The sequence below is a fragment of the Narcine bancroftii genome, chromosome 1 (assembly GCF_036971445.1).
Source record: "Narcine bancroftii isolate sNarBan1 chromosome 1, sNarBan1.hap1, whole genome shotgun sequence".
Taxonomy (NCBI): Eukaryota; Metazoa; Chordata; class Chondrichthyes; order Torpediniformes; family Narcinidae; genus Narcine; species Narcine bancroftii.
Genome location: NC_091469.1, coordinates 166,400,240 through 166,419,078, shown reverse-complemented (window position 1 = coordinate 166,419,078; position 18,839 = coordinate 166,400,240). Strand labels below are relative to the sequence as shown.

Genomic DNA, 18,839 nt, shown 5'->3' with positions numbered 1-18,839 from the left:
TTTCCTGCCCCTCCACCAATCTTGGTATCATGTACATCGTCCAAATTACAACATCCTCTGCGTGTCCTTTATCCAGCCTCAGAACATTGGAAGAGCTTATCAGGCAACTGTATTTCTTGAGGAAACCCTGCTGACTTTGACCAATCTCCTCTAGGTCCTCCATCATCGCCTACTTGACATCAACTCCACAGCTTCCCAACCTTGACAATTTTCCAGTCCTCTGGAACCATGCCACTTTCTATTGATTCTTGGAAGATCATTATCAATTCCTCCACAATCTATTTTGCTACTTCTTTCAGAACCCAAGGGTGCATTCCATCTGGTCCAGGCAATTTATCTTCACTTCGACCTTTCAGGTTCCCAAGCACCCTCTCCCTGGTGATCGTGACTGCACTCACCTCTCTTCCCTGACATCCTTGAAAGTCAGGTACACTGCTAATGTCTTCCACAAAATACTCCTTCAGGTCCTTTGCCATTGTCTCCCAGAACAATTTCACCTGCTTCGTTTTTTAATCGGTCCTATGTCTACTCTTGCCTTTCCTTTACCATTAATATACATAAAAAAGTCTTTGGTATCCTTTTTGATATTACTTGCTAGCTTCCCTTGCCAACAGTGCATAGAACCAGAGAACACTACAACACAGAAACAAGCCCCTTCAGCCTTTCCAGTCTGTGCTGAACCATTTTTTTGCTTCATCCCACTGACCTGCACCCAGTCCATATCCCTCCATACCCCTCCCATCCATTTATCTGTCCAAACACTTCTTAAATGTTAGAATTGAGCCCACATTAACCACTTCAGCTGGCAGTTCATTCCATACTCCTACCTCTCTCTGTGTGAAGAAGTTCCCCCTAGACTTTTCCCCTTTCACTCTTAGCCCATGTCCTCTGGTTTGTATCTCACCCACCCTCAGTGGAAAAAATCTATCCCCTCATAATTTTAAATACCTCGATCAAATCTCCCCTCATTCTTCTACGCTCCAGGAAATAAAGTCCTAACCTATTTAACCTTCAACTTCATCCACTTTGCGTCCAACTTCCACCCTGTTCTCAAATTCATCTGGTCCATCTCCGATAACACTCTCCCCTTCCTGGATCTCTCTGTCTCCATCTTGGGAAACAAGCTGTCCACTGACATACACTATAAACCTCCAATTCCCACAATGACCTGGATTACACTACTTCACACCCTACCCCTCGGAAGGATTCCATCCTTTTCTCTCAATTTCTCTGTCTCATCCGCATCTGTTCCTAAGGTGAGGTCTTCCAGTCCAGAGCTTCTGAAATGTCTGCCTTCTTCCACACACGTGGCTTCCCCTCCACCACTATCAACTCAGCTCTCACCCACATCTCCTCCATTTCCAGGTCATCCGCTCTGCCCCACAGATGTATCCAACAAACCCCCCTCATCCTCCCCTCCACCCTACCAGGCTCCACGTCCATCACATCATCCGCCAGAATTTCCAGCACTGACTACAGGATCCCACCTCTCAGCCTTCCACAGGGACTGCTCCCTGCGTGATTCCCTCATGCACTCATCCCTCCCCACCCACCTTCCCCTGTGCCCATAGGAGGTGCAACACTTGCATCCACAACTCCTCCCTCACCATGATCTGCGGCCCCAAACAGGCCTTTCAAGTGAAGCAACACATCCAGAGGACTTATTTACTGCACCCTTCATGACATTCTCTACATTGGAGAATCCAGTCGCAGACTGGGAGATCGCTTCGCTCAGCACCTCCTCTCCGTTCGCAACCACAGCGACCTCCCAGAGGTCAACCATTTCCGGGTCACATTCCCGCGATCATGTCTGTCCATGTACTGCCCCACCCCCAGACTGGACGAACGACACCTTATTTTCCGTCTGGGCACTCTCCAGCCACATGGCATGAACATTGACTTCATTGCTCGCCTTTTCTTTCCTCTTCCTTTTCCTGTCTTTTCAGTTCTTTCACCCAAACAGTCCAGCCACCCTCTCCCCCTCAATGCTGATGTCCCCTCCTTCCTTTCTCCACCTATCATCTGCTACCATTGCCATTACCCCTCCCCCTCCTACTCTTTTGTTCAGACGCTTGCTGGCATTTTCACGTACTTTAACGTTGGTTACGTACCTTTACCTTCGCTACATAAATGACACTGAGCTTCTCCATCATTCTGTGTTTTTACTTCAACCAGTGTCTACAGAATGTTGTGATTTACTTCTAACAGCACAGAACCAGGCCTCTTCAGCCTTTCTAGTCTTCTTAAATGTAAAAATTGAACCTGCATTCACCATATCAGCTGGCACCCCCATCACTTTCTGTGTGAAGAGGGTTTCCCTCATGTTCCTCTTAAACTTTTACACTCTTTGGGTTCTCCTGTCCAGCAATTGTTGAATCCATTACACTACTTAATTATGAATACCTAGTATCTGAACCTTCCTGACTAACCTCTTGTGGATCCTTGTCAAAGGCCTTACTAAAGTCCATGAAGACAACATCCACAGCCTTTCCTTCGTCAACTTTCCTGGCAACCTCCTCGAAAAACTCTATAAAGTTGGTTAAACACAACCTGCCATGCACAAAGCCATGTTGGCTATCCCAAATTGGTCATTGGCTATCTTAACCCATGTCCTCTGGGTTGTACCTCACCCACCCTCAGTGGAAAAAGCCGACCTACATTTACTCTGTCTGTCCTCTTCATCATTTTAAATACCTCAATCAAATCTCCCCTCATTCATCTACGCTCCAGGGAATAAAGTCCTAACCTGTTGAACCTTTCCCTGTAACTCAGTTCCTGAAGTTTGGGCAACACCCCAGTAAATCTTCTCTGCCCTCTCACTATCTTATTGATATCTTTCCTGTAGTACGGTGACCACAACTATATACAATATTCAAAATTTGGCCTCACCAAAGTCTTGTACAACTTTACCATAACATCCCAACTCCTGTACTCAGTACTTTGATTTATGAAGGCCAATATGCCAAAAACTCTCTTTACAACCCTATATACCTGTGATGCCACTTTCAGGGAATTATATACCTATATTCCCAGATCCCTCTGTTCAACCACACTCCTCAGTTCCCGCCCATTCATCGTGTACGTCCTTTCTTGGTTTGTCCTTCCAAAATGCAACACCTCACCCTCGTCTGCATTAAATTCCATCTGCCATTTTCCAGTCCATTTTTTCAGCTGGTCCAGATCCCTCTGCAAACTTTGAAAACTTTCTTCACCGTCCACAACGTCCCCAATCTTAGGGTTATCTACACACTTGATGATCCAATTGACCACTTTATCATCCAGGTCATTGATATAGATGACAAACACCAATGGTCCCAGCACCAATCCCTGAGCCACACCACTAGTCACAGGCTTCCTGTCTGAGAAGCATCATCCACCACTACTCTCTGGCTTTGCCCATCCAGCCATTGTCGAAACCAGTTCACTACTTCACCATGAATACCTAGTGTCGAACCTGTGGGAGCCTTTCCTTCATCAACTTTCCCAGTAACCTCCTCGAAAAACTCTCCAAGATTGGTTAAACATGACCTGCCACAAACAAAGCCATGTTGACTATCCCTTATCCAAATAATTGTAGGTCATTATGATCTCCTAAAAAACTTCCAATAATTAACCATCTAGGGATGTCAGGCTCACTAGCCTGTAATTTCCAGGGTTACTTTTGGAGCCTTTTTTAGACAATGGAACAAAATTAGCTGCCCTCCACTCCTCCAGCACCTCCCCCGTGGCTAAGAACATTTTAAATATTTCTGTCAGAGCCCCTGCAATTTCTACATTAGCCTCCCTCAAGTCCCGAGAGAATACCTTGTCAGGCCCTGGGGATTTATCCATCCTTATTTGCTTTAAGACAGCAAGCACTTCCTCCCATTCCATGACCTCACTGCTTGTTTTCCTTACTTCCCACGACTCTATGCCTGTTCCTTGAGTGAAAACTGATGAAAAAAAATTAAGATCTCCCCCATCTTTTTATGCTCCAGCCGACCCACTCTGATCTTCAAGGGACCCATTTTGTCCCTTACTATCCTTTTGCTTTTAATATACCCATCGAAACCCTTAGGATTTTCCTTCACATTGTCTGTCAAAGTATCCTCATGACTTCTTCCTGATTTTTTTCTTGAGAATTTTCTTGCATTTTTTATAATCTTCCAAGTACCTCATTTGCTCCATGTTGCCGATACCTATTATACCCCTTTCTCTTTTTCCGAACCAGATCCCCAATATCCCTTGAAAACCAAGGTTCCCTCTGCCTGCTAACCTCGCCTTTAATCCTGACAGGAACATACAAACTCTGTATTCTCAAAATTTGAAGGTCCTCCACTTACCTCGCACATCCTTCCCTGAAAACAACTTCCCAATCCACGCATTCTAGATCCTTTCTCATTTCCTCAAAATTCACCTTTCTCCATTTCAAAATCTCAACCCAAGGCCCAGACCTATCCTTCTCCATAATTAACTGGAAACTAATGGCATTATAATCACTGGACCCAAAATGTTCCCCTATACATACTTCTGTCACCTATCCTGTCTCGTTCCCTAATAGGAGATCCAGTATTGCACTCTCTTTAGTTGGTACATCTATATATTGATTTAGAAAACTTTCCTGAACACATTTGACAAACTCCAAGCCGTCCAGCCCTTTTACAGGATGGAAGTCCAGTCAACATATGGAAAGTTAAAATCCTTACTATCCCAACCTTATGTTTCCTGCAACTGTCCGCTATCTCTCTATTCATTTTAATATTTTAATTAATTTAATTAATAAATAGTTATGCAATAAAATTAGTATTCAAGCTATAGAAATTTTCATTTATTACATGATGGTTATAACCCTTCCCCTTCCCTCCCTCTTGCAACCCCTCAGAATAGGTATATGAAGAATTATATATAGTATATAAAGGAAAAGAGAAAGAAATCGCCCCCAACACACTGGAACTCAACAGATTTTATATGAACATTTTCATTTTAAGGAAGAAGGTTAACACGAGGCTGGAAGAACATTTCTACATATTTATACCCAAAATTTGTGTATTTGGGCTCCAAATTTGCAAAAATATAGGGCACTTACTTCTCAAATTGAATGTAATTCCATCTTCCCATATCTACATTTAAGTCCGATTTCCAAGTCACTGCAATATATTTCCTCACTCCTGCCTCTCCTACAACCAAGTTTCACTAATGGCCACAATGTCATAATGCCATGTGCCAATTCATGCTCTAAGCTCGTCTGCCTTCCCTATATTCCTTGCATTGAAATAGATGCCCCTGAGAACATTTCTACCACGTACAACCCGTTGACTCTAACAATGCATGCAATTTTCACATCGTCTTTTCCCTCCTCCACTCCTCTATTTGCTCTGGTCCTCTGGTTCCCTCCCCCTGTAAATCTAGTTTAAACCCACTGGAGTAGCACTACCAAATCTTCCTGCAAGGATATTAGTCCCCTCCAGTTCAGGTGTAAACTGTCCCATCGGAGCAGGTCCCACCTTCCCTGGGAGAGCCCAATGATCTAGAAACCTAAAGCCCTCCCTCCTGCACCAGGTCTTTAGCCACGTGTTGAGCTGCACCATCCTCCCGTTTCACCCCTCACTGGCACGTGACGTGGGCACAAATCCTGACGTCGCCACCCTGGAGATCCTGTCCTTTAACTTAGCTCTCAACTCCCTGAACTCTCTTTGCAGGACCTCCTCACCCTCCCTACCCACATCATTGGTCCCTTCATGGATCATGATATCTGGCTGCTCACCCTTCCTCCTGAGAATGCCATGAACGATCTGAGATATCCCAGACCTTGGCACCAGGGAGGCATCATACCGTCTGGGATTCTCAATCTCTTCCACAGAACCTGTTATCCATTCCACTAACTATGGAATCCCCTATCATTACAGCTCGCCTCTCCTCCCTTCCCTTCTTAGCCACAGGACCAGACTCCATGCCAGAGGCCTAATCTCCACGGCTTGTCCCTGGTAGGTTGTTTTTCCCACCCCCACACCCAACAGTATCCCAATGATATACTTGTTATTGAGGAGAATGGTCACAGGGGGTGCCCTGCACTGCCTGCCTGTTCCCTTTCCCTCTCCTGACATCTACCCTCCTCCTGCCTCCTAGACATGATAGTGACCCTGCAACTCCTGTCTATCACCCACCCCCCCACCCCGCTCCCGAATGATCCGGATTTCACCCAACTCCAACTCCAATTCCTCAACTCGGCTTCTCAGGCGCTGCAGCTGGATGTGCTTTTCGCCGATGAAATTGTTAGGGATACTGATGACCCACATTGTGGAAGAGGAGCTTTCCCCTGCCCTGGCTGCCATTCCCACTGTTTGTGACTAGAGGAACAAAATATATATTTAAAACCTGCCCTGACCTGTGCCTACCTGCTAAATCATTTTTCCTTGCAGACGGTGGCCCTTTCTGACTTCAACTCCTACTATTCCTTATCTCTTACCCATTCTTGCTGAAGCCTGTTGAGCCAAAGCTTTACAACTCTGACTCAGGCCACGCCGAAGATGAACGCTCTCTCGAGGGCAAGTCCGAGATTGAACACAAGGACAACAGACTGTGGTTCTGTGCTGCATACTCTACAATAAATAGTCAACAATCCAAACACGTTGAACTTACATCAGCCTCCATCACGATCACCAGCAATGAATTCCAGGCATCCACCAGGCTCCATCTGACATCTCTCCAAAATCTTCCTCCACTTACCTTATACTGACACCTACCTTCTGGTATTTGCGACTGAAGCCCCAGGGAACAGGTGCTGGCCGTCCAACCTATCTATGTCTCTCATCACCTCGTAGACCTGAATCGTCACCTCTCATCCTTTTTCGCCCCAAAGTGAAAAGCCCGAGCTCTGACAACCTTGCTTCATAAGACAATACTGTACAGAAAGTCTCCAAATGCCTCCTCCTGTTAAGTGTTTCAGTTCTGGGTCAACTTAGTATGTTACTTCTCAACCTATTAAGCTCCTCAAACACGATATTGATAGACTATCTTAATGGAGTTAGACTGGGTGTTCTGTTACAGTTAAGAAATGAACATACCAGTATCCTCTCGATCAACATGTCGTAATACTGCTCTGTAAGCTGAGGTCGACTCAGCACAAAGCGACCGAGCAGCTCTACAGCAGCTTCGCGCACACTTGTGGAGTTGTCCATCAGGCGTCCGTGGACTCCACGCTGCATATCCAACTATAAAGAAAAGGACAACTGCTGTAAGATTCAGTACCACAGAACCAGATCTTCCATACATGTTAGTAATATAAGATTTGGATGTGCATGTGGCGTGATCAGTTACTCTGTAGATGATGGAAATCTTGACAGCGTGCAGGGTAATCTTTGTCTGCAGTGATAGTAATACAATGAAGAAATGAGTTGGCACAGACACGGCGATGTACAATGGGAATATTAACGGGGGTTAGGACATATTCCGTGATTAGGAATAGCCTTGTGGACTGTTGAGGATCAGAGAGGCCTTGGTGTCCAAGACCAAACTCGTTAAAGGTGGAAGCACAGATAGATAAGAAGGACCTCGGCATGCTGGCCTTTCTTCATTGGGGCACTGAATACAAGGGCATGGAGGTAATGCTCCAACTTCAAACAACATTGGTCAGAATTTCACTGGGCCACTGTGTGCAGTTCTGGTCGCCTCACAATTGGAAGGACGTGACAGCAGCAGGGAGAATGCAGAGGAGATTCACCAGGATGTTAACATAGAACAGTGCAGCACAGGAATACGCCCCTCAGCCCATATGTCTGTGCCAAACATGATGTCAAATTAAACTAAGATTCTGCTGCTTGCACATGATCCATCTGTTTTCTTCCTGAGATGAAGCGTTTTAATGACAGGCAGAGAAAGGAGACTGGGCCTGCTTGCCCTGGAGAACAGGTGGTTTCACAAGAATGTAACAGAGGCACATAAAATCATGAGGGCAGATATATGGTAGATTGCAAGAATTGTTTTCGCTGGTAGGTGAATGAATCTAGAGGACATATATTTTCACTAGGAAAGGCAAGAAGCTGGAATGCACTGTCAGAAAGAGATGAAAGTAGTTATGGTGACAGCAAGAGGTGTGCAAAGGAGCCCTTGAATCACCGAGACATAGAAGCTACGGCCCTTGTGCATCGAAATGGATTAATACACATGGGGCCACTGGTTGGTGGGGTGGGGTGGACTAAATGGCCCCATTCATTTGCTACATGACTCTCTATCAGAACTGAGGCAAATAGACTAATGATGTATTTCAAGACCCACGGGTACCAGATAACAATTACAACTTAGAAACAGGCTTGTTTGGCCCTTCTAGTCCATACCGAACACCTACTCCCACCTAGTCCCAATGACCCGTACCTGGTCCATAACCCTTCACACCTCACTCGTCCATATACCTATCCAACTTTTCCTTAAGTATTAAAATCAAACCCGTTTCTACCACTTCGGCCGGAAGCTCATTCCACACTCCCACCACCTTCTGAGTGAAGAAATTACTCATGTTTCCCCTAAACTTTTCCCCCATCATTCTCAATCCATGACCTCTTCCTTGAATCTCCCCCACTCCCAATGGAAAAAGCCTGTCCACATTGATTCCATCTCTCCCCCTCATAATTTGAAATCCCTCTATCAAATCACCCCTCAATCTTCTACATTCCAGGGAATAAAGTCCTAACCTGCTCAACTTTTCCCTGTAACTTAATCCCTGAAACCCCGGCAACATTCCAATATACCTCCTCTGCCCTCTCTCTATACTGTTAATATCCTTCCTGTAATTCAGTGACCGAAACTGCACACAATATTCCAAATTTGGCCTCACCAATATCCTATACAACTTTAACATTACATCCCAACTCCTGTACTCAATACTTTGATTTATGAAGGCCAACATACTAAATGCCTTCTTCACCACCCTATCTACACGTGACTCCACTTTCAGGGAATTATGTACCAGAATTCCTAATTCCCTTCGTTCCACTGCACTCCTCAATTGTCGACCATTTAACGTGTATGTCGTATTTTAATTATTCCTACCAAAATGTAGCACCTCACATTTATCAGTATTAAACTCCATCTGCCATCTTCCAGCCCACTCTTCTAACTGTCCTATATCACCCTATAAGCTTTGATAATCTTTTTCACTGTCCACCACACTACCAATCTTCGTATCATCTGCACACTTACTCATCCAATTTGCCACCTCATTATCTAGATCGTTAATATATATGACAAACAACAATGGACCCAGTACCGATCCCAGAGGGACTCCACCAGTCACCGGCCTCCAATTTGACAAACAAATTTCCACTACTACTCTCTGGCATTTCCCTTCCAATCTATTCTGCCATAGCACCACAGTAATGTTTTCTCTAAGAAGCAATGCGATTCCTCCACCTTTTATCCCCCTGTTCTATCACACCTTAAACAACAGAATCCTGGAATTTTTAGCTGCCAAACATGGCTCTCCTGCAACCGTTTCACTAATGGCTACGTATCATATTTCCATGTGTCAATCCATGCTCTAAGCTCGTCCACCTTCCTCACCATGCTCCTTGCACTGAAATATCTACACTTGAGAGACTGTTTCCCACGTTCACTCCTTTGATTACCATTTATTTTTATTACGACCCGCCCGCCCCCATTAACTTTAACATTCTGGTTCCTCTCATCTTTCAAACTAGTTGTTCTTCCACCCTAATCTCCACACACTCATTCTGATTCCCCCCCCCCCCCCATGAAAGGTAAAGGTTCCATTATTGTCACATCACACTACATTTAGAATGTAACATACATGAAATTCTTTAACTTTGTCTACTGTAAGGAAGACCAAGAGTCATCACTTTATCATGCGCCCCTCTCAGAAATGAGGCCCCAGCAAGGAATGAACTTGTGACCCCTGGTTTACAAGAATCTAACCACTGAACCTGTGACATTGGGAGTTCACAGGCTAGTCAACACCAGCAACAAACTATACGTATCAAAGATTTAACAGACTACAAATTGTGAATTGTAAACACAACTCTCCAGACAAAAATGAAGGATAGCAGAAAGAATTAAATCATTACCCGTGCAAGTATGCTGGGATCCACTGCAACTACCTCAGACAGACATTTCATGGCCTTTGTTCGTACAGCAATTGCGCTTTCTCCTAGAACACGTAGAATCTGGAAATGGAGAACATCATCACATCTGTGCACATGTTATGGAAACTTTAAGAGCCCAGAGGCTCTCTGTCAATAATCCCTCACTAATGTGCTTCTCTCTTCCATGGTAGATATGCCAATTACTTGAAGTCTGTCTTACCCAGTTTAGAGCCCCATCTCCAGGACCAACCTGATCTTTTTCCATTACCATCATGGAGTTTATTGAACTATAGTACATTCTCATACCTCCCTGGTGGATCTTCGTACATACAGCTTAAAAAAAATTCTTGGATGCATTTTATGAATTCCACATCATCTAAGCTTCTGCATTGAGTTAATAAAGGGCTCTTGCCCCATTTTTTTCTTCCAATGAGGCTGCCCAACCCTGCTGAGATCCTCCGGCAGATTGTGTATTGCTCTAATTTCAGTATCTGCAGTCTCCTACGTGTCCTGAGGACAGTTTACCCCATTCCACCCTACTGCTGTTACAGCAATATAGACATGCAGACAAATGACAGAGAGAGGCAACAATAATTAGATAATAGTTGTATTATGGCAGGGTAGCATTTCAACTTTGACCACATCCACTTGCTGAAGTGAGACCCGGTCAGCATTTTGAGATAAGTGACCAAAGCAGGGATAATTCAAAGATGGTTAGTTAGTGTGGGTTTGTTCGGGGGATATCTTGTCTGACCAATATGATTAAAATGTTCAGGTTACAGAAGGTTTTGTTAAAGCAGTGCAGATGACATATTCCACCTGGACTTTGATGAGGCCTTTGACTGGTTTCTACATGGTCCGAAGGTTCAAATCTATGGGACCCAAGACAAGGAGACAAGGTTTTTTTTATAGCAATCAAACATTCTCTACTTGGAGTGGACAGAACTATATTGCATCTTTTACATGGATCCGAATTCAATTCTCACTTAAATTTGTTAATGCCTAAAATACTGTACTGCAATGAAATGACAGTTAAGATTATGTCCTGGTCTGTGGAGCAGAGTTCCAAGGATGATCAGCTGGAAATGAGAGCACTATCTACAAGCGAAATTGGCACCATGAATTTCTCACGAAAATAGGCAAAGTACAAATTCAGGTTGCTCTGTAGCCTGTAATGTGCATTGGATCTGACGATGCCATCTCTTTCCGCAGACCATCTCACATGTAAAATGGATACCCACCCTCTGCCCTATCAAGGTCCATTGTTTGTTTCCAATTCTAAAAATCAAATGAGTATCCGAGTACATCAAAGCCTTTTCTCTATTGTATCAGTCAACTTTTCTTGAAAACAGTAGTGCACAGTGATACTCACCTGCGTCAAATAAATATCAAAGCTCTGTGCAAACGGCCTCATAGAGGCCAAGTATCGGACAATCAGACAGGCATCCTCATAGTCCACGTTAGCAGAGTTCATTCTGTCGGTGGATAAGGAAACTAGTCAGTCAAGGCAATAGAGCATGATTTGAGAGGCTTCCAGACAGGCATGTGAATATCAAGGGGATAACTACTGGTACCAGGTGCAAGCAGCAGACTTTGAGTTTGTTGACGTGGGCTGGCAGGCCGGTTCCTGTGCTGTGCTGCTTTATGTTCCAGGTAAGAGGGGAGTTTCACAGTTGTCAGTGCTACATGATATGTTCCAAAGATTGTGAAATGGCCTAAAGGTAACCACTTGGCTGGTAATTTCAGTGATTTAAGAGACCCCATTTTAGTCTCCAAGTTTGTGATACATGTCGATTTGGGACCTGTTAAAAGCTGTTTTAATCCTTTCCATAATGCATAGATAGAAACAATCACGTGTTTTCAGGATTGAACATAGAATATTACAGCCCTTCAGCCCATGATGTTGTGCCAACCTAAACTTTCCTTACTTTACACCCATAACCCACTATTCTTCTTGCATTCATGTGCCTGTCTAAGAGTCTTTTAAATGTCCCTATTATACCAGCCTCCATGCACCCACTGGAAGATCTTTGCAAAAAAAACTTGCCCCTGATGTCTCCCCTAAACTTTCCTACCCTCACTTTGCACAGAGACCCTCTGGTGCTGGCTACTCTCCCCCTGGGAAACAGGCGTTGACTGTCCACCCTATCGATGCCTCTCATAACCTTGTAGACCTCCATTAAGTCACCTCTCTTCCTTCTTTGCTCCAAAGAAAAAAGTCCCAGCTCTGCTAACCTTGCCTCATGATATGTTCTCTAATAGAGGCAACATCTAGTGATTCTCCTCTGCACCCTTTCCATTAGATTCCATATCCTTCCTATAATTAAATGACCAGAACTGAACACAATATTCCAACCAGAGTTTTATAGAGCTGCAACATTAATTTTTGACTCTTGAACTCATTTCCCCGACTAACCAAGGCCAACACACCATATTGACCACTTGATCACATTGCGCAACAATCTTGAGGGATCGATGGATCTGGATCCAAAGGACTCTATTGCTCCATATTGTTAAGAATCCTGCCATTAACTACATGCTCTGCCTTCAAGTTCAACCTCCCAAAGTGCATCACTTCACACTTATCTAAGATGAAGATGAAGGTGAACTCTATCTACCACTTTCCCACCCAACTCTGCATCCCATCTAGTTTTTGTTGTAATCTACGACCTTCTTCATTATCCACACCTCCAACCTTCATGTCATCTGACACAACACTCCACTTCCTCGATCATTTATAAATATCACAAAGAGCAGGGTCTAAGAACAGATCCAATAACAGTTTGAGGTGAAATACCACTAGCCACTGACCTCCAGGAAGAATATCTTCCTCCTACCCACCATTCTCTGCCTTCTGCAGGCAAGTCAATTCCAAATCCACACAGTCAAGGTTTCATGGATATCATATCTCATGACTTTGTGAATGAGCCTACCATGGGGGACCTTGTCAAATGCCCTACTAACATCCACATACATCACATCCACCGCCCAACCTTCATCAATTTCTTTGGTTACCTCCTCAAAAAACAATTAGGCTCATGAGGCACGAACAGCCCCTCACATGGGCCATGCTGACTATCCCTGAGAAAGTCATACTTCTGTAAATGCTCATAAATCCTCTCCAATACTTTTCCCACCACTGCTGTAAAACTCTTGGTCTATAATGCCCCAGGATTCCCCTTACTACCTCTCTTAAACAAGGAGAAAACATTTCCCATTCTCAAATCTTCTGGGACTCTTTCCTGGGATCAAGAAGGGTACAAAGTTGTGTCCCATGGTAGGGGAGTGCAGGACAAGAAGGTACAACTTCAGGATTGAAGGATGCCCATTTAAAAGAGAGATGCGGAGGAATTTCTTTAGCCAGAGTGGTGAACATCTGGAATTTGCTACCACGGGTGGTTGTGGAAGCCAAGCTGTTGTATTTAAGGCAGGGATTGATAGGTATCGGAAGAGTCAGGGTATCGAAGGTTATGGGGAGAAGGTAGGGGATTGGGGCTGAGTAGAGGAATGGTGGAACAGACTCGACAGACCGAGTGGCCTACCTCTGCTTCTTTATTTTATGAAAGCTCATTGCCAACTCCTAAGCAATCTTCTCCCTTATTCTCCAATGGAACCTAGAGTATAGAGCATCCGGCCCTATCTATCTGAATGTTTTCAAGAAGATCGAGCACCTCCATGTTAACCTCAACATGCACATCAGTCTGTCTATACTGACCACACATTCACCAAGCTCCCTCTCTCTGGTGAATACAGAAGTATTCATTTGGAACCTCCTCCATTCCAGTGGCCCTATCCTCACTCTAGTCATGTTCATCCAGAATGCCTCAGGGTTGTTGCCAAGCCTTCTTGTGCCTCTTTCTACCTCTCCTAAATCCATTCTCAAGTTCCTTCCACGCTACCATGTAATTCTCTTGAACTGTTCCTGACTTTTGCTTCCTTTGTCTTCTGTATACTTCTTTCTTCCTCCTAACCAGCTGCCCCACCTGTCCTGTTCACCCTGGCCCCTCTACCCAACTATCTTTTCCCTATCTCAGGAGACAGAACTATCCCGAACTCCTCGCAAGTGGTCTTGACACCACTTCCACATTTCTTCTGTGCATTTCCTTGAGAACATCTGTTCCCAAATTACTCTCGTTAGTTCCTGCCTCATCCCATTGTAATGAGCCCTTCCCCATTTTGTCTGCTCCTAAGCTAAAGCTCAAGGGTCACTAGCACCGATATAGGCTGCCCCACTGAGCAGTGTGTCACCTGACCAGCTCCAGAATCCAGTACCAGGTACAGTTTGGCCTCTCTTCTAGTTGAGGTGTCCACACATGGGGCAGATTCTGCCCCATCTCAACCTTTCGTCCTTACAAGGTGCCTGTCAGTATTAGGGAAGTTATTTTGTATCCTTCCAAAATCTGCCTACTTTTCTGCTCCATCATGTCCCGTGGGATACATAGGAGCTGAGAGGATACTCCTAATAGACTGATCGCTCCCTTCCTGTTTATGACGTCTACGCACACTGACTCATTAGGTGATCCATCCATTCACGGATCCACTTGCAACGTTACCAACAGTAGAGCTATTGCTGACCATTACCTCAGGGTGCTAAATTGAGTTGGGGCGGTTTTGATGACAGATCGAAGGAACTTCTTGCGTTTCTCGGCTCTTTGCATGATCTCTCCGGTGGATTCAAGTTCCTTGGCGTGCTGTGTCCCATCCGAGGAGTCGTCATCCTTCTGATTCTGTGACTTCATTGCTTTCTCTGTCTCCATTGTAGTGTCACGGAACCACTGTGCAATGTAAAATTTCCTAGCAAACTTCAAAACAAAAATACAGACATTATTGCAGGATCTAAACACACAAGTTGCTGGATGAACTCATTGGGTCAAGCAGCATCAGGGGGAGAAAAAGAATGGTTGGTGTTTCAAGCTGAAACTCTTTGTTGGCTTGAAATGTCAAGCCATCTTTTGCTCGCCCTGCTACTGCTCAACCTGCTGTGTTGGCCCAGCAGAAGGTGCTTCCCTTCAGATTCTAGCATCTGCAAACACCTGTGCAGCTCTATTCATTGCAGGATCACTGAGACATTTACAGTTTGGTAGTTTAAGCAAAGATTATAGGCAAGGTCCTGAAGCTGTAAGAGGACCAATGAGAGTGAAACAGAACCCATGTGATCAGAGGCAATCATTTAATTAACGCAGAGTAATTTAAATTGAATGCAGTGCAGAATTCTGCGATGAAAGGGAAGGTAATGATATTGAGAGAAAACTAGCATGTTAAGATAACAATAAGAGCTCCTCTGGATGCGGAAACTGGAAAGCGAAGTCTAACTTAGATGTGGGACCTCAGCAGAATGAGGCTGGTAAATTGATAACAGGAAGCAAAGAAATGGAATTTTTTTTTTTTACACACACCAGTCTCGACCAGGGAGAACACTGCAAGTAGCCCAAGAAAACTGAAGGTCTAATTTCAAAACAAGTCTGAAGAACTTGTCAAAGTTGCAACCACAAGGGATAAAGATGAAATTTTGAGATTACAGAGTTTGTATGTTCCTGTCAGGATTAAAGGCGAGGTTAGCAGGCAGAGGGAACCTTGGCTTTCGAGGGATATTGGGGATCTGGTTCGGAAGAAGAGAGAGGGGTAGAACAGGTCTAGGCAACACGGAACAAATGAGGTACTTGAGGAGAATAAAAAAATGAAATTAAAAGAAGACACGAGGTTGCTTTGGGAGACAAGGTGGAGGAAAATCCTAAAGGTTTCTACAGGTAGATTAAGAGCAAAAGGATAGTAAGGGACAAAATTGGTCCCCTTGTAGATCAGAGTGGTCAGCTTTGGATGGAGCCAAGAGAGATAACGGAGATCTTAAATGTTTTCTTTTCTTCAGTATTCATTCAGGAAAAGGCCACAGTCATGGGAAGAAAGAAAAACAAGCAGTGAGGTCATGGAATCTATACAGGAGGAAGTGCTTGCTGTCTTAAAGCAAATAAGGATTGATAAATCCCCAGGGCCTGACAAAATATTCCCTCGGGCCTTGAGGGAGGCCAGTGTAGAAATTACAGAGGCTCTGGGAGAAATAGTTAAAATGTCCTTATCCAAGGGGGAGGTGCCAGAGAATTGGAGGGTAGTTCATGTTGTTCCGTTGTTTAAAAACGACTCCAAAAGTAACCCTGGAAATTATAGGCTGGTGAGCCTGACGTCAGTCTAAGTAAATTTCTGGAAGGTGTTTTCAGAGGTAGGATATACAATTATTTGGGTAGCCAGAAACTCGTTAGGAATATTCAACATGGCTTTATTTTAGATTAGATTAAACTTTATTGTCATTGTGCCGAGTAAAATACAAAGTTGATGAAATGCAATCAATATCAAACCAGAAGTTACAAAATAGTGCTGTATCCAAGGGCATTAAGCAAGCAAACAATGATAAAAGTACTGACAGTGCAATGTGTGCACTGGACCACTCAGCTCTAGGATTTAAGGTTCAGCAGGGTCACAGGCTTGGGGAAAAAGCTCTTCTTTAACCTGTTGGTAGCACCCACCAGATGGGAGAAGAGTAAAAAGTCTACAGTTTGGGTGAGATACATCCTTGAGGATGCACTTTGTCCTGCCCAGTGTTCCTGATGGATGTTCTCAGTGGTGGGCAATTGGGTGCTGATAATCTGTTGGGCAGCTTTCCCCACCCACTGAAGAGCTTTATAGTCCGATAGGAGATCATTGCCTGACCACACTGAGACCATAACAGCACCACTCTTTTTTGCAGGTTTGCTAGTGAGGTTGGGATCAGTGTGGAGAGAATGGAGGGCAGAGTGTTACAAGGGGTTGAGACTGGAATAGGTGAGTGGAATGGTGAAGCCTCAGTGGCAGTATGAACTGAAAAGTTTCAGATTGGGCAGAAGGCCAGAACAAGGTGTCCAGAAGAGAAAGGCAGGAGGGGTCCTCAGTAGGGGGTGGAGAAACCTTGAAGAAGTAGGCTCGGTGAAGGTGGAAGTGCTTGGCATCATGGCGTGTGCGCAACCCGTTAGGGTGTGGACTAAAGGGAACCATGGTAACATTACTTGAGGAGAGAGCATCTGTCTCAGAGAGGGGAAGGTCAGAGCAGAGAGTAACAATATGGCAGGGGTAGAGTTTGGGACAGTAGCATAGAAGGTGTCAGAAGAATGAGGATGGTGAGGGGGTAATTCACAGGGGGGGGCTGATTAATATTGGAAGGGGGCAGAGTGGGAGGTGGAGGGATGACAGAGGAGTTGGAGATGATAGGTTCTGGGGATAGGGGAAGTAAGTAGGCAGTGGGAAGGTGAGGAGTAGAGTGAGGGAATAAAGGAGTTTTGGTGATGGAGGTGCGTGGGGGGAAGGAACAAGCAATGGGAGCCAGCTACGGCACCACCCTGGGGTAGGCCAAGATTGGGCTGCGAGGTGACGATAGAGCCAGTGGGGACTCAATATCTGCAGAAGGGCCCAAACCTGAAACACTGGTTACCCTTCACTTCCTATGGTTGTTGCGTGACCCGCTGAGTTTCTCGAGCTCATTTGTGAATTGTATTCCTGCGCCTATCAGTGATCTTTCCTCTGATTCTCAGTGATTATTGAGAGGTATTTTGTACAATCCCATCAGAATGATCACTCTTCTATTCCAAAGTTCCAACCACACAGCCTCACAAGACAATCTCCACAGAATATTCAAAGTACTGTTCACCCACAAATTATACCCAACCTACCCCAGCTCTATCAACTTCATTCCTACACATGGACTGCCTTGCCTATCCAAAGGATTCTCAAACGTTTTGATTGTATCTGATTCCATTGCCTCCTCTTGGAACACTCTGCCAACATTTAGATTTCAGATTTATTGTCAGAGTACATACACGTCCCTAACTCTAATCTGAGATCCTTTTACTGCAGGCGATGCAGAATTACTATTAATTGGTATTGCAAAACAAGACTCTACACAGGATATACATGTAAACAAATAAGGAATGTAAACAAACTGTGCAATAGAGAGAAATTTTTTTGAAAGTGCACAAGTAAGAGTCCTTAAATGAGTCCCTGATTGAGTTTGTTGTTGAGGAGTCCGATGGTAGGGTGGGGGAGCAGCTGTTCCTGAACCTGGGGGTGCGAGTCTTGAGGCACCGACACCTCTTTCCTGATGGCAGCAGCGAGAACAGAGCGTGCACTGGGTGGGGTAGGTCTTTGATGATTGCTGCTGCTCTCCGATGTCAGCGATCCCTGTAGATGTTCTTTATGGTGGGGAAGGTTTTGCCTGTGATGTCTGGGCTGTGTTCACTGCCTTTAGCAGGGCTTTATGCTCAGGGGTATTGGTGTTTCCATACCACACCGTGATGCAGCCGATCAGTACACTTTCCACCACACATCAGCAGAAATTTGCCAGAGTTTCTGGTATCATACCAAACCTCCTCAAACTCCTGAAGAAGTCGAGGTACTGGCGTGCGTTCTTCATGACGCCTTTAGCGTGTTAGGTCCAGGAAATATCCTCCGAAATAGTGACTCCCAAGAACTTAACTTTGCCCACCCTCTCCACCTCTGATCCCCCAATGATCACTGGATCGTCCACCTCTGGCTTTCCCTTCCTGAAGTCACAATCAGCTCCTTGCCTTTGGGGACATTGAGTGTGAGGTTGTTGTTGGTGCACCATTCGGCCAAGTTTTCAATCTCCATCCCGTGTGTTGACTCATCCCCTTCCTTTACACAACCCACCACCGTGGGACCATTGGCAAATTTGTAGATGGAGTTATTGTTGTCCTGAGCCACACAGTCAATATTAACCACCTT

The 18,839-nt window shown here is 44.7% G+C and overlaps 1 protein-coding gene across 5 annotated transcripts in view; it reads right to left on the bottom strand.

The window, feature by feature from the left end:
* Positions 1-18,839, bottom strand: part of LOC138735925 (nipped-B-like protein) — a 1,086,099-nt gene that overhangs the window by 179,162 nt on the left and 888,098 nt on the right. For all 5 annotated transcript variants that reach the window (XM_069884602.1, XM_069884605.1, XM_069884611.1 and 2 more), the window contains 4 exons: positions 14,655-14,875; positions 11,446-11,548; positions 10,056-10,154; positions 7,044-7,190 (listed from right to left, as the gene is read on the bottom strand). In XM_069884602.1, coding sequence (XP_069740703.1) covers positions 7,044-7,190; positions 10,056-10,154; positions 11,446-11,548; positions 14,655-14,875 — 570 coding nt within the window. The remainder of the gene's footprint in view (positions 1-7,043; positions 7,191-10,055; positions 10,155-11,445; positions 11,549-14,654; positions 14,876-18,839) is intronic.